Below are 16,521 nucleotides of genomic sequence, written 5' to 3'. Positions count from 1 at the left end.
TAAAAAGCACTTTTTTAAATATATAAGTTATTTCCAGTTTTGGGCAGTTTTTTGGGCATTTTTTTTGGTTGTTTTTGCAGTTGTAAATGTAAATGAATACTATTCAACGTGATTTTACAAGTTAAAGTCTGTAATTTAATAAAACAGGGAAAATCTGTAAAATATCAGTACATTGTTGTAAAAAAATGACTATTAAAAACTCCTAAATGAATGCCCCTTTAATCACGTTTGTCTTGGGTAAGTGTGCAAAGTCTCACTATAAACCTATAAACCAGCTAAAGGACGAGTTTTGTTGAAAGCAGGACTTCAAGGCAACTCTACATGGCTAGATTATTTAAGTAAATGCTGCAGGCTAACATACATTGTTGGCTAAAGCTAAGCTACTTCTGACTTCAGAGTGTGACCTTTCAGTTCAACAAGTCTCTACTGAGGTAATTAAACTTATTTATTTCTCAACACACTCCAGTTTTGGTTGGGAAGGCATAATTGTAAAGAAATTCTTCATAGCTGGAGGGTAAAAAGTGCAAGGCAGCTTACATGTTTGGTTTACGCTAAGCTAATTCTGCTTTGAAAGTCAGACATTTGATTTCATTAAGCTTCTGTGGAACTAATTCTACTTATTTGTGTGTTTTTTTATGATCAGTAAAAATGCAGTCACCTGAAACAACAACAAACCTGAGTAATCAGATTACTACGGATAACTCATTACTCCTCTAATGGAGGTTGCCATGGTTACCACTCGGAGGAATATCGGGGTCTCTCCGGACTCGTCATCCTTTTTTTTTTTTTTTTTCCTCCTAGCTTTTTTTGGGAGGGGGAGTAGCCTGAGTGCCGAGAGGTAGAGCGCTTCTTCTTTTTCTGCTCGCTGAATGGGAGGAAAGGGGTCTTCGCTTGCGGAGGATATGAATTTGAATCTCACACGGATAATTAAAGGAAGCTGCGCTCATTGGAAAGCAGTGAAAAGTCACAAATGAGCGGTCGTGTTTTGGTCGGGAAAGTGCCTCCGCTGCAGTCGGCGACAGGAGCGAGACGGACTTTACTTTTTACGCCAAGGTAGTTTAAATTATATTTCATCATTGAACACACTTTGGCACCCTGGGCAGCTGCATGTTTAAAGTTTTGTTTAGGTACTACACGGCTGTCTTTATGTGCCCTCTAATATAATGGCCGTTTCTCTTAATGGGGACTAGATTTTTTTTCACAGATTTTTCAATTCTTCTGTTACACTGCTGAGACTGCATTTATACTTATAATATAATGAAAGTCTGCTGGAATCAAGTGAAATGTATTAATTGAAGCCTGCATTCGACCCATTTCATGTGTGAATTATTGTGCGATGAAGTTGAATGCAGTCACAAAGAGAAGAGCAGGAGCTTCATGTGTTGACACTGATTTGGCAGTAGAAATTATAACATCTGTGGAAACACATTTTATTCTTGGAGGACACTGCAGGGCTGCTACCACAGCTATCTGTATAATGAGGGACGTCTTAACCACTCATTCAGCCATAGTCATGCACTCCCAGGGGCCATATCAGTACTGGACTTTATGCAGAAATTGTCGGAATTGAACTAGAAGATGCATTCTTCCTTCTATATACTATTAATTGTGGTTATATCATTGCAATATACAATAGATTAACACATTTAGCAAAGAAACACATCTGAGACGTGTGAACATCTCATCTAAATGTAATGCACGCTTACTTTTCTTGTTCTCTCTGACTTCTCTGCACCTTTTTGTGCTGCAGGTCTCACCATAGTGGCAGCCAGCACTTGTGCCTGTGTTTTTTAGTGATGCTGTTAGATGCTGTTATGCAAGCCTGGACACTGATTGTGATGTCTCCACCCTGCTCCATCGCACCAGCCGCCCCTCAGTCTTTTCAAACCAAAACATTTTTACAGCAACGCAACTCATGGACGCACAAATCAGAAAGAGGTTGGAGCAGTGCCACAGAAAACAAAAAGTTAATTGCCACCCTATGTATGAAGTATGCACCATGCCGGTCTGGTGTACTCCCACCCTCTCCCTGTCTGGATTTCACCTCCAAGAGCAGACAGCTTGGCTTGTAATATCAACAGCCCACAGGCCCTCCTGCCTCTTCTTAGGCTGACATCCCTGTGGGGTTATTCATGGCCCCTCTGTCGCCCCTGACAGAGGAGGTATTGTTCAAACATACCACGAACATCTGCTCTCAATGTAAATCATAAAACTATTCTTACTGTTGGTGGTGTTTGGAAACATTTTCTTATATTCTCAAATGTAGCATTTATCCAAGGGTTTACCCTGTTGTTGTCAAACTTTGCCTTTGGGGTTATGTATCTGCGGCCGCAAAATCACTTTGCTAAAACGCTGCATCAAAATGTTCAAAACCAATGTCAAGGAAAGCGTCTTCTCTGTTTTACAACTGCGACTACAACTCAACTCCAGCCATGTGATTAAATCCAATTCTGAACGTGCAGAGGCCATTTTTGTTTCCCTGTATTTTTCTGTGCAATTCCATGTTCCGTGCCTCTGCTAATTGCAGACTGCAGACCCACAAAGAGCATTTTCAGCTCAGTAAGGGAAACCAAAGAAAGGGAAAAGGTCTGATTCAGCTCAGGCAGTGACTCAGCTTTAAAGGGTCATATTAATTTACCTTTTCCACTGTGCCACATTCTCGTGCGCCAACACAAATTTGATTACCACCTGTGGTTGCCAGTAGTAATGATGGGGAACGTAATTATACAAAATCTGAGCTGGACTTGTATTTAGCTCTCCGGACATATCATTTTTAAATTCAACAAGGCATTATTGCTCTTCTGAAACACATAAAAATGTTTTACTCTTCAATTTTAAACTCCCTTTGGAACTGAAATGTTTTATCCTGCTGTGATGTTTTGGTTGACTGAGAGGCCACACTCCATGTTGAACTGATCTGCGTTTTAAATGTATTCGAATGTGAATGCACTCAGAGATGTGATGCCCAATGAGCAGTTTCTCTGCAATGAGCTGAGGCTGCCCATCCCTGCCATCCTCACAAGAGGGGCCAATCTGACAGCATCTGTTTTGGGGCGACTTCATTAGGGGTGGAGGAAAGGGTCACGGACGGTTTAGGAGCCTGTCAGTCTGATTTCCCTCATCCTGCTTCTTTAGAGCATAACAGAACTCCTTCTAAACCCTGAACTGTCAGTTGGCATACTTTTTATTTAGCATGATTTATCATCATACCCTGTAAAGTTTCCCTTGAAGTTGCAGTTAAGGATTTCAGTGTGTTGGCCCATGTTTAAAAACGTCCAGCTTTGCTGTCATGGTGATTTATTAGATCACGGTACAGCTGATATTTTCAGAACTTAAAATTAACTGTCCAGACCGACCATTTTATTTTGAAGGCAAGACGGGAGTTTCCCACATAAGTTGCAGTGGTTTGCAAAAAAGTTTATTCACGTTTGTAAAGTTTGTGAATGGTGGGTTTTATAGAGTGAAGAAAGTTTTAGACATCTAAATGGGTCGCACCACCAATTTAAGTGGCTGTAGCTGTAAATCTTATTTTTTAAGTGCATAAAATCTGAGTTGTTTGATTTGCAAACACCATAAAATGAAGAAAAAATTTTGGAATCACTCCTAAGGATTCGTTCACCATGTGGCCTTGAGCTGTGATGTATTAGTATCAAAGCAGCTGTAGCCAAGTTGGAATTACCTGCTTGTTTGACCATGTGGCCACCTCCAGAGACAGCCGACTGCAGACAGATGGACATATCACTGCGAGCCTTTTTTCCCTTCAAACATGGAGTTCTGCAGCTTTTCTTACAGTAAACTCATACAGTTGCTTTTTAGTTTTTGCTAAATGGTCACCCTGTTGTGTTTCAGGTGGGATGAGAGCAGCTCCATCAGCAGCGGGCTCAGCGATGGTGATGGCGATGGCTCAGAGAATCTCAGTTCAGAGGAGTTCAATGCCAGCTCGTCTCTTAACTCTCTCCCGAGCACACCCTTGGGATCAAGACGTAACTCTTCTGTCATGGTGAGCTGAAATACTTTACCAGTCTGTAATACAACGTGTGGCATGTTCTGCCCATTAACTTGTTTTGTTTGCAGAAGCACTGCTAAAGATTGCAGCTTAGACCTTTTACTTGAAGCATTTCCAAAGCCCCACCATGTGATTTACATTGTTTTGTGCTAAGTAGATGTTTTGCCTACACTGTGCAATGCTGCTTTAAAATTCAGTTTAAGATGTGTGTATACTGTGACATTATATTAACTAGTTTGGAAACAAATCATGCTTCTATAAGCAGCTTTAACAAGTTGCCATGTAAACGTGAGACTTTCATTGCATGTGAACAAAGAATGGACTGTTAAGTGACGTAAGAGGTGTCTTGTATTCATGAGGGAGAAGGAGCAGATGTAGTTTCGAAATGTGTTTGGTACATAAATGTTCCTGATCTAAAGCCATATCAGATACTAATTGACATTTGTATATGTCTTAAAATACTGTATGTCTGTAACGGAGCTTTAAATTAGATAAAATGTTTTACATTTTCTCTTTGGATAAATGGTCATAGTGTCCACACTTTCCACAGGTAAACATTTTTGTGCGCTTTGCTTACTTTCAGAGTGCTCTCTAGGAAAAAGTGGACATTAGTGCTACTCAATGAGCCATCTGTCGCTCTATATCACATTAATACGGTGCCAAGTAACAGCATGCCCAGTTTTGTCCTCAGTGCTACCTCCTCACTGCACCACAAGAGAGTTTTTCTATTATAGCGTAGTTGTCATTTTTTGTCCACTGCACAGTGTTACCTTACAGAATTAAAGGCTGAACCTCATCCCTTATATTAATTGTTCTTTATGTAATGTTTTGATGTATCTCCGAAAGTGTTAAATCCATAAAGTTTTTTTTTAGTATTTGTTTTCCTTACTTTGTCTTCCTCTGTGATTTTCTTTAATCCGCTTGAGGCATATCAGCTTATTTCTCTCTGCTTCCCACTGGAATGCAGCATAGATGGAACAAAGATTACAGAGAACAGTCACTTCCATAGATAACACAGTCTGTGCATGATGGTTACCCACACTGTGCCTCTTCTCTTCCTCCGTCTGCAGCTCCGCACTGATGCGGAGAAGCGCTCCCTGGTGGAAAGTGGACTTTCGTGGTATAGTGAGGATGGCAAAACCAGCCATAAGCTTGATAGCTGCGGCTTTGACACAGGCAGTCTCAAGACAGAGGCCCCAAGCAAGTGGAGAAAGAAGCCTCCAAGCCTCAGTGAAGATTTTGGGCTTAAAGGGGAACTGAAGAAACCTCAAAGTTTAGGTCAACCAGGAAGTCTTAAAAAGACCCGAAACCCACCTGTGGGCGTGACCTCTCCCATCACCCACACCTCCCAGAGCATGCTCAAAGTCGCAGGTAAGAGCTAGTTTCATATTTGTACTTTTTTCTGATCTGTGCGTCTTCTTAAATCTCTGCTTTACACCTCCTGTAGGGAGGTGTATTCCTGTTCAGTGCAATCTGTCTTTTGTTATCTCACTGTATTCTGAATCCAAACATACAGCAGCCTGCATGAATCTTGACACCAAGCAGATATCTGCCTTGGCTGTTCTATAAACAGAGGTGTACTCGGTAGTGTAAGTCAGGCTACGATTTATATAGCACAGTGTCCTTAGGAAAAAATGCACAATAAATCCAGTTCATTGAAAAAAAACTCCCTGCTTAAAGCCCAGACCCATGTTTCTTCTATTATCTCAAAGAAAAGCCTGTTACTGTACATGCCTGCAGAGACACTGAGTCTGCCATCTGCAGCAGCTAAATATATTTAAATGTCTTTTAATCCCCAACGAAACATGCCATGATTAAATAATAGCTTAAATTTGAGTTCCAGTAACAGCATTTGTTGGTCTTTCATTTTAATTTCCTCAATTTAATCTCGGCTTTAAATATACGTGATTAAAGTTATATCCAATTGTATGTTTTTTGGCCGCATTTTTAAGGAAAAAAACATTCTTTTTGCTGATGCTTTCCTAAGCTTGTACTATATTCAACAAAGACTTGAGAAGTCAGATGTGTTGTATCTGCTTTTATGATTATAGGATAACAGTAACTTTGCCTTTGGCCTTATTCCTAAGTAAAAAATAGAATATTTGCGGTTCTTCCTTATCTTTTGGTATGTCCTACACATATTTGCCAGCTATGTTCTTAATTTTATTGATCCCACAGATGAGATTCTGATTGATTACGTCACTTGGATATGTCTTGCGATAATTTAAAAGTTTCATTTTGACCCTTTTAAGGCAGAGTCTGTCAGTGAGTCACACTTGACATCAAGGCTGCATAAAAGCCCTTTCAGTAAATACAGATGTGCAGTGCTTATGTTTTATCTCATCTGAAATGGCTGGAATGATATGTATTTTTACTTTTATGTGAAGATGTCTAGTCAAGAGAGAGATGATGTATCACAGTGCACTGGTTTCACCGGTTTAGACTTTTCCGAGGAAAACTAAATTTATAGGGTTTAATGGGCCAGAGACATGTTTATCAACCATCACTTCTTTTGGAATAGGTTCTACTTTTCAGGACATGGATGTGTTAAGAAAAAAGTCAGGGTCACTGTAGGTAAAGACAAACAGAGAGGCCCAAACATTCGTACTGTTTGTTTTAATAGTATTTAAGGTATTTAAATGATTAATGGCTATACAATGATTTTTTTTCATAATGTTGTGCTTTTTTTCTGTTCTTCTTCCTAATGTAGCACCTAAAAGTGAGAAGCCACTTGACAAATCCAAGATTTCCATTAAAACTGCTGGTCTGCAGCGGTCCCGCTCAGACGCTGGCAGGGATCACCATGGAGAGCACCGCAAGCCTCCATCAGGTCTAGTTAAACCCACTGCTGGAGCCTCCTTTGGCTACAAGAAACCACCAACAGCCACTGGTACTGCAACCGTCATGACAGCAGGTGGCGCCACCATCTCCAGTGGCTCTGCTACAGTGGGAAAAACCCCCAAGTCATCTGGCATCCCTGTGAAGCCGGTGGGAGGAGGAACACCATCGGGTAGAAAGAATAGTTTTGATGCCAGCAGCGAGCAGGGCTTCCTGGGGCCAAATACCCGAAACAGCATTCAGTACCGCAGCTTGCCTCGACCAGCCAAATCAAGCACACTCAGCGTGATTGGTCGCCCTGCAACTCGTCCTGTCAGCAGTACTATTGATTCCAGTCTGTTGACTTTGAAACCTGTACCCATGGCCTCCACAGGGCCCAGAGTTAAAGAACCTAGTAGCTGCGGCAGTAAAATGACTAATCGAACGAGCTCAGGCCCAGTGAACCAGACAGACAGAGAGAAGGAAAAGGAAAGAGCCAAGGCCAAGGCTGTGGGTGCTGACATGGACTGTGCTTCTCTCAAGGGAGAGGATCCTCAGTCTGAGTCCACAGGAGAGTCTGTTGTGAAGCTGCACGGCCTAAGACGGACCAGCAGCAGCAAATACCCTGAACTGTCATCACCCACCACACCAAGGTCTCTCATTTAAATGCTTTATTAAAATGCTGGTTCATCTAAATCCCCAAAAAATGTTAACGAAAAAATCCCTCTGGCTGTAGTTGTATCTAGAACTATAAGTTTTCCATCCGATTTTTTTCTCTAATAATATTAACTATGCATACAACTTTGGTTGAATCTGCTTATGATTTGTATTACACCATCATAGTACAGTGAAAATTAATGTAGTTTTAGTTGTGGCATTTACAGGATTGAAAAAGGACAAAATAACAATATGTCTTTCCAGAACCAGTGTCCTGTTTACCCTAATAGCAATCCACAGAGCTCACTGTGACCATTTTTTCCTGGAACTGCTTCCTACCAGACCAATGAGAATGATTAATAATGAGAACATTGTTGCAGAATATTGAATGCAGACATCTTATTCAGCTCTATCAAAACTTTACATCAATATTATTCTCCCTAGGTGTAGAGTTGTAGAAGTTAATAACATGCAAAATGTGTTTTTTGGTTGTTGTTTTTTTTTTCCAATTTGGGCAAAAGAAACATTTAATTTAGATAACATCATTACTCAGGACTTTATCCTGGTTTCTGTTCTTTGACATCTTGTTTCCTCTTTCTGACTCCTAGGATGCTGAACACAAAGTCTCTCGGCCGTCCCCCCAGCTTGGCTCACCTGGACAAGGTAAACTCTAACAGTCTTGACTCCTGTGTGACCATCCAGGACCTTCCGCCCAAAGTCCCCCCATACTCCAAACTTCAAGACCTGGCTGGGTCTCACACGGCCCCGCGCCTCATCCCCAGCCCAGCACCCGTCCTCCACATCGATTCTCCCAGCTCCTACACCAGCGAGAGCCTGAGTCTGAGCGGATCGCCAATGCTTTACCCCAAACTGTCTGGCATGCACCGCAGCATGGAGTCCCTGCCCCTCCAGATGAGCATACCCTCCAGCGCGAGGTTTGTCACAACGGACATGCGTGACAAGCAAGAGAGAGGTACAGGAACCTGGGGGGCTGGGAGCAGGACGTCCCTCAACCTCACTGATAGGCAAGTGTCAAAAGTAACTCATGTCCACTGTGTCAGAATTTGACAAAATATCAGTCCATCGTTGTCTTTGCCATTGATGTATGTGGTTGTTTTGGGAGTTGTCATTTGAGCTCAAAAAGAAGCACAGTGACGCAAAATTATAAATCAAAATTCTACTACTTGAAAAAATTATCAAAGGAAAAGAAACTTGATCCAGTTTTCTCCTCTGATGGGAAAGCCAATCAAAGACCTTGCACCAGGGGAAAATTTTTTTTCTTTTTGTTAGCATTTAGTGGCTCTTAATTTGTTTGGATAACCAATCAGTTAACAAAGCATGAAATGCCCAGCAGTTCAGTTATTTAGTAACCAATGCTGGTAGCTTTATTTATCCTAGCAGCAGATAAGTTGTAAAACATAATGTCCATTTGAGCCAGTGTTTCAGTGTGAACATTTGGCTATAAGTTTCTTGGCAGCCGACGTCCAGTCCACTCATATTTTATGTGCCTTTTCCGGGAACAGAAAGTCCGCGCTCTCATTTTGAAGATGAAGAGATGAATCCATCGTAACATTTCTGATTAGCAAGATGGAAAGATGGTCCAGATTGTTTCCTGCCAAAGGAATGTACATGTAGGCATGTTTTCTGAACGTGCTCAGTGTATGGTATGGGCTTGATGTACGAAAAGGATTGTAAGATAAACCCCCAACATGTTCTACCCTCGTGTTATGCAGGTCTTATGACAGACTTTGTGCAAGACTCTTAGGAACATTATTATGACAGGAATTATTCACAGTGTTTATTCTCCAACATTTGTGTTTTCACTCCCTTCTTTACAGCTTGCAAACAGACCGGAACACCTTGCCGAAGAAAGGCTTAGAGTGCGTAAAAAACAAGCATCTATTTAAAATCTTACACTGTAATGTAACTGCATTGTTTTAAGGTAAAATGACCTCTCTCTTTTTTTTCCAGACGCTATGGCTCAAGCCTGTCAGAGAGTGAAGGAAGCAAACCGGGAAGGCGCCACTCCCACAACATAGTCAGCATGACAGAGAGTGATAGCCCCCCTCAGCTGCCTTCTCCAACCCGCCCTCTCCACCCCTCCTCCAGCAAGACTCCTCTCACCAACGTGGGTGAGTCTGCTTGTTCCATTTGGCTGCCAAGTTCTAAAAACTCTCACGAACTAATGAGTCTCTGGAATCTTTGATAAGCCATCCGTCTTATCGTTGAGCATTATTGAGGACAGCGATATTGAGTGCATACTGAGACGAAAGTCCAGCAAATTTTTTACAGTTAAGTGATGATGACACCAGCTGTCAATAATAAATTCTGTCAAATCAGTGATGAAGTGTTGGCCAGAGAGTATACTATCATATTTATTCAAATGAGTATCATTATCCTGCATTTATACACATTTTGACTTGAGTTCAGGGCTGAAATATGCAGTAGATGAAGGCAATAGGGGGTCAAGTCAGGCTATATTTATCACTTCACTGTTGTGGAACCGTAGTGTTGCCTTACACTGAGTCATCAGAATAAGGGTGCTACACCAAGGTGGAGGCCTACACTGTGTGTGTGTGTGTGTGTGTGTGTGTGTGTGTGTATGTGTGTGTCGTGCACTGAATCCTACAGTTTAATCTCTTCTTTCTTTTGTGATAGTTGCCCCAATTTCCAGCGGCACCCCAAGGATATCACGCTCCAACAGCATAGGCCCCCCCAGTGATTCAGCCTGCGATCTCTATGGATCCTCCCCCCTGGGCAGCAGTATGTCCCTGGCCGACCGGCCAAAAAGCATGATGCGGTCTGGTTCTTTCCGTGAACCGGGGGATGATGGTGAGACGGCTCGGCTCTGCTCCATGCTGGGGAGCCTCTCAACATGACTTAAAATGAAACAAAGCTGTGTGCTGGTACTGCACACAATCTGTGAAGCAAACTGTTAGAAAGACATTTGTTTTCATGAGCAAGAAAAGTAGAGAGGAGTCTTGGCACCTACATTTTAGATTAATAGTGAGCAGTGTTAGAATTTAAAGGCCCTATATGTGGTCAAAATATAAACAAAACAGGAGACGTCTAAAAATAATTGATAGCTGCCCCCACTGTCAGAAAATGGTCTTTTGATATACGTTCTTACACCAGACTAGCACAAACGTGAAATTTTAGTATTTTAGTGTTCATGTCATTATAAACAGACATATATTTTAACTGCTTTTAGGAAATGAAAAATTAAAAATGAAGTAAGTCACATTCTTACATTAATGTTAGAGAATATTATTGTGTCCTTATTTACCCAACTAAGTTTGACTTTCTGATTTTCTTATGGGGTTGTCAGATTTAAAAATTCATCTATAAATGCACCTTGACAGATGATGGCAGAAATTACAGGCAATGATAAATGACTGATTATCAACATTTCTTAAGCACCTTTCTACCCTGTTAATACATTAAAACTGCCTTTGATATTAAGTCACATCTCTGTCTTGTTTGTTTCAGTGCATGGCTCTGTGCTCTCTTTGGCGTCCAATGCTTCATCCAACTATTCCTCGGTGAGTATATGAGGCTGTTTTATGTAGATTAAGAAGTTCTTAATATGTGGTGCTGATTTTGATGGAGTTTAGTGCTTTGTGCCTGCAGTGTACATACGTAGAATAGATGGGATGTTTTTACATTATTGCCAAAACAATCAAGTTGCTGTAATCATAATGACTAACTGAGTTTTTTTGACACGGTGAAGAGCCTTGTATGCATTGTGTATAATGAATTTAACCTCTCTCCCTCTGATTGCAAAACCTCTTCATAACCTGGTATTACATTCTGTGGATGTTTGATGTCAGTTTTACTTGAAAAGGTTTTAATTTTTTTCTCTATAAATTTGCCCCTTTATGATGCCCGTAAAGTTAATCCTCTACCCTATCCCTCTTGCTTTCACCATGCCTTTCTTAAGAATGAGGAGAGGATACAAGGGGAGGTAAGGCCATCGTGCCAGAGTCTTTAAATCACAGTGTGCCTTTTTTCTGCATCGTCTGTCAATCATTTCATATTGAAACGAGTCCATTCTTCACACGGTGTTATTGATACGCCAGGAAGTCTGTGACCATGGATCTTTATCTGAGCAGCTCACAGCACAGTTCATTTTGTTTTATCTCTAATATTCTGTGTTCTTTAGCACCACCTTCTAACATTTAATAAAGACAGTCGGACCTCATAAAATTCTCAGTGCATGAGAAAAATGGTGACTTTTATCTCATTTCTGTTGGCTTGGCGTGTATTCAATGTGTTTTTGGGTCATTGTGGTTTCTGTTGTGAAGCAATAACCTTTATGTTATGTTTGCATTTAACACATTCTATTATTGCATTGCCATAATCAAAATCTGTATTTCTGGCATCCTAAAGGTAATGTAATGCTCTGCCTGTACTGCTCAGAGTTGATTTGCAATTTTTCCCTAGCAAATCCGAAAGCTGAGACGCGAGCTGGAATCTTCCCAGGAAAAAGTTGCCAACTTGACCATGCAGCTTTCTGCTAATGTATGTATGAGTTCTTTCTTTCTCACTTTCTTTCATCTCTTTTGTTCTCTTTTTCTAAGATAATTTGTTTATGACTTGGACAGATATTTTATCAGTGTGATAAATCTAAATGTCCCTTCAACTTCCTCCAAGTCCTTGAGCTTTTGTCCCACAACCGCATAAAAAAAAAAAAAGTATCTTAATATCAGTACTAGGGTTTTGTGAGAGTGATATATTGGGGAAAGTGGCCCTTCCCCTCCATATTCCTTGCTGACTCTAGATACTGATGCATAGCCCTGGCTTGTGCCCAAGATACACAAAGTACAGACAATCCACAATTTGATTTATAATAAAGGATCATGGCATATTTCCAATTCTCTTTCCGCAACTCACTTTTATCCACATTTGTTAAAATCTTTAAGCTGTGCTTATTTTGATGATCACCCATTTACCCTTTAACCAGATTTCTCACTTGCAACTCCTTGCTTCTACCAGCTTAACCTCACAACTTTCCCATCCCTGCTTCTTCTAATTGTCTTATCCTGCAGCTTGTAATGCTTGGTTCTGGCAGTTTTATTGACACATACTTTAACACCACTTCAGCAACCACAGATCCTGATCCAATGGTCAACTAGTCTTCTTTTGCATGTTTACTAACTGGCTTTTCTATTGGCTAACCTGTTTGTTTTGAACATATTAAGTGACTCTGTGTGTGTGTGTGTGTGTGTGTGTGTGTGTGCGTGTGTGCGCGCGCGCGTGTGTGTATGTGTGTGCGTGCGTGTGCGTGTGTGTGTGTGTGTGTGTGTTTTTGTAGATATTTTTATGAGAAGTTTTTATTCCCACGCCTAACACCACTGTCCCTCTCTTTTACACTCTTGGCTGTATTGACTGCTGGACTCTGCTGCCCCCCTGCCTGCCTCCCATTGACCCGCACCTCTGGATGCTGGGTGTAACAGCTAGGCCAGGTTTGTTAGAGTGTCACTTCCAGAGCTTCCTGTGTCACATCCTCCTAACTCTTAGTGGATTTCAAGTGATGATCATCTGACATCTGTGTTGGACTTGCATTGTGGTGTGGCATGGTCAGTCCTTTCAGCTTGAAGCATGTTGACTTGGGCTACAGATAACAATTAATTTCATATATATTACTCATTTCATAGTTGTTCCAATTAATCAATTAGTCTCTCAATTGTTCCAGCACAATTAAGCCACACAATGGGCCATTGGAGTGACTGAGCCTGTCAGAAAGAAATAATGCAAAAAGAAGATTTCTCAAAAGAAAAAGAAAACTATCACATAGGGCCTGTCACTTGACTTGACAAATGCAATATGATGGTGTCAGCCATGACTTTTGGAAGAGTTATTAATTGTCACCTCCTTTACGTTCCACCATCAACATCAATGTGGTGCGAGAGCCTAAAGCTTAGACATGCTACATGAAGTTGACAAGGTCTGTCCCCTAGTGCCACATCACTGCCCTTCCTCACCCCCATTACCCTAATGTCCTCTTTCATCTCTGACATCATCCACAGCTGTCCACCTCGCTGTCCCCTCCCTCCTCTCCCAGCAGATGGAGAAAGCCATTTGTTTGATGTGATGTGAGTGTGTGAGGCCGCAGACCGATTTGATTCAGCTGGTGACTCATACCTGTCTGCTGCCCCCACACCCCCCCCCTCAAATGCTGCCTCTTTGTAGCTTTTTAAATCTGTCTTTCTCTTGCAGGCTAATCTGGTAGCTGCGTTTGAACAGAGTCTGGCGTTGATGACAGCACGCCTGCAGACACTGTCGGTCTCCTCAGATCAAAAGGTATCTTGAGGATATCCTGACGCTAATGAATTTTATACTATTTGAGAAATCTGTGACAGTTTCCATTAATTGTATAAGGAAATGTGAAGGGGAAAATGCATAATGCTTTACAAGCAAGCCTTAAACAAACCCCTAAACAAGAAAGTGAAAGGAAAGGTAGAACATTTCTCTAAAGAAATAGTTGTTTCATTACATACCTAACAAATACCATTATAATGATGACAAAAATGAAGTACTAATAAAGCAGTTTTATATTAGCTTTGTCAATGGAAGAAAGACTACCAAGTGAGACACTTTTTCTGGATATGAATTGTGGGTCAAAGGTTTGCATGGCGAGATTTCCATCTTGTCATCAGCCTCTCAGCACAGCACGACATCCTTAGTGAAAGCTAATAGACATTCCACAATCCTCTCTTCAGAAGAATCTTGGTTCAGTTACCAGCCTGCCAGCTAACATGAACACATGGATGCTTCCCTTATTCAGGACTCTGAGCTCACTGAACTGAAGGACACCATTGAGATTCTGAAGACCAAAAACACAGAAGCCCAGGAAATCATTCAGGGGGCCCTCAGTAATCCAGACATCACACCTAAAGGTGAAGAATGCACCATAGATGTACACTATGATTCTGAGGACTCTCAGTAGATTTCTCTATCAATATTTAACTTGTTACCTTTCTTTAGAGCTGCTGATCAATCGCCAGAATTCCTCAGAAAGCATCTCCAGCCTCGCCAGCACCACAAGCCACTCAAGTATGGGCAGTCTCAAGGAGCAGGAGGCCAAGAAGAAAAAAAAGAAGAGCTGGGTGAGGAAACACAAGACGCTAGTGATCACACTGATGAGTTCATTAGTACACAAGACAACATTAGAAGCCCTCTATGTGTGTCATCACACACTAACAGATGAACTTAGATACGTTCTGAGAATTATTCCGTAGTGGTTTGTGAGTCAGTTGACCAGATGTTTTCTTTAAATTGTTAGAGAGAGGGATGGAAGCACTGAAGTGCCCTTTTTTAGTATTGAGTGGTTTACGTGAGCTTATCTCAAAACATAATTTGTGAGATTTGAACTTAGTGATTGTATTGATTAACCCTACAATATCAAAATTCAGTATTCAGAGTTTTCCTTTATGTCTCATATAATATATTCAGTGAAATGCAGGGTGGCAAACTGTAATAACAACACCAGAATGAAATGAAGGCAAATAATAACAATTACAAAATGGTTAAAGGATTAGAAAAATAAATATTCAAAAAGGTAAAATAATAAATGTATGTAATAACAGTATTAAAATTCAATATTGACTCAGAGAGCACATTGGTTGTGTGCTGTCATCAGTTGTATTTTCTCAGTCAGTTGTTGTCCTACTTTATGCTCCTGCATGTGTGTCTGTGTATGTGATTCTCCTCCTATCTTGTTCCAAATCCGTTAATAAGTATGACTCTGGTCTCTCTCTCATGCTGCCCTGCTTTTTATTTTAGGTCTTTGAGGTGAGTGATGTTGCTACAGTAAATAAGACCTAAGCCCCCCTTTACACTCACCAGTCTGCATGCACTTTATGAGTCATACTTGTAAAACGTTTGGAAACTTTCTGTCATCCATGTGTTTTTTTAAACTAACCAAATCCCTGTGTGTCATGTTTCAATCATATTGTAATAGTAAATCATACAATCATGGCTTTATCTACTGATTTGACAATATAATCTGCATGTATTCAAACTGCGCTGTAGTATCATAGGCATCATATTGTTTACCTCCAGTGTTACTATTTTCATTTGTAAAAGAACTTTTTTTTTCTTCATTTTTTAAATAGTTTTATCATACTGAATCCCTGCAATGTCAATACTATTCATAACTCATTTTTAGACTGGACATTTAGATCTGCCCACCGTTTCCTCAAAAATGCACATGCTCTTTATTTAAAAGTAGGCAAATATGTACAGTAAATTAAGAATTGAGAAAAAAAAAACTTTTCAAAAGAAATTTCACATTGTATTGTGTACCAGAAAAGGAAACAAGTGTAAATAAGAGCTCTCAGTGGCAAACATGGCTTATCAAATACAAATGCATTTAGGAAGTGTTTTTAAATTTTGTAATACTCTGTTTTACATTTCTTCTATCAACAGTTGCGCAGTTCCTTCAACAAGGCTTTTAGCAAGAAGGGCTCCAAGTCGCCTGGGCCATATGCTGACATTGAAGAGATTTCCACCCCAGAATCCTCAGCACCTTCCTCCCCGAAGGTCCACCATGGTGGAGATAACCCTCCAATATCCATGAAATCCTCAACTTCTGCATCATCATCTGGGTAAACCTCTCCATGCAGTTATTTTTTGACCATACCAAATATTTCATTGCATTATAATGTATCTAGTTTTGTTGTTGTTGTTGTTGTTGTTTTTGAAATACTATCTGTGTCTGCAGTGGTCCATAATTTAAAATCTGAAAATTGCATGTAATGCTGTCAGTCAGCAGATCCTTGCTTTACTGTTGTCTTACGTTAACTGAATGTCTCCAGACTTTGTGAAGGTGAAGAGGTGGGGGATGATAAGGTTGTAACAGAACTGCGATCAGAGCTGTGGGAGAAGGAGCGTAAACTGACAGACATTCGCCTGGAGGCTCTAAGCTCTGCTCATCAGCTGGAGCAGCTGCAGGAGGCCATGACTAGCATGCAGGTATGTGTGTCTCAGGCTCTGAGACTCTGTACTGTGCATAAATATTTGCATTTTAGCTTTTTAGT

At 40.7% G+C, this 16,521-nt stretch overlaps 1 protein-coding gene across 4 annotated transcripts in view; it reads left to right on the top strand.

Annotated features, from left to right (window-relative positions):
• The window catches only part of nav1b (neuron navigator 1b), a 46,855-nt gene that overhangs the window by 21,120 nt on the left and 9,214 nt on the right, over positions 1 to 16,521 (top strand). The window contains exons 4-19 of one of the 4 annotated variants that reach the window (XM_008279751.1): positions 3,850 to 4,000; positions 5,077 to 5,377; positions 6,717 to 7,476; positions 8,089 to 8,505; positions 9,319 to 9,360; positions 9,452 to 9,612; positions 10,139 to 10,312; positions 10,970 to 11,022; positions 11,421 to 11,444; positions 11,936 to 12,001; positions 12,937 to 12,945; positions 13,700 to 13,783; positions 14,268 to 14,379; positions 14,468 to 14,589; positions 15,911 to 16,089; positions 16,300 to 16,456. In XM_008279751.1, the coding sequence (XP_008277973.1) occupies positions 3,850 to 4,000; positions 5,077 to 5,377; positions 6,717 to 7,476; positions 8,089 to 8,505; positions 9,319 to 9,360; positions 9,452 to 9,612; positions 10,139 to 10,312; positions 10,970 to 11,022; positions 11,421 to 11,444; positions 11,936 to 12,001; positions 12,937 to 12,945; positions 13,700 to 13,783; positions 14,268 to 14,379; positions 14,468 to 14,589; positions 15,911 to 16,089; positions 16,300 to 16,456 (2,812 nt within the window). Of the gene's footprint in view, positions 1 to 3,849; positions 4,001 to 5,076; positions 5,378 to 6,716; positions 7,477 to 8,088; positions 8,506 to 9,318; positions 9,361 to 9,451; positions 9,613 to 10,138; positions 10,313 to 10,969; positions 11,023 to 11,420; positions 11,445 to 11,923; positions 12,002 to 12,936; positions 12,946 to 13,699; positions 13,784 to 14,267; positions 14,380 to 14,467; positions 14,590 to 15,910; positions 16,090 to 16,299; positions 16,457 to 16,521 lie in introns of all 4 variants that reach the window. The other 3 variants (XM_008279741.1, XM_008279758.1, XM_008279766.1) reach the window with 3 other exon arrangements.

This window comes from Stegastes partitus, unplaced genomic scaffold (genome assembly GCF_000690725.1).
Source record: "Stegastes partitus isolate 25-593 unplaced genomic scaffold, Stegastes_partitus-1.0.2 Scaffold5, whole genome shotgun sequence".
NCBI classification, from domain to species: Eukaryota; Metazoa; Chordata; class Actinopteri; family Pomacentridae; genus Stegastes; species Stegastes partitus.
Note: the sequence above shows the minus strand (reverse complement) of the source record. Positions and strands in the feature narration are given on the sequence as shown.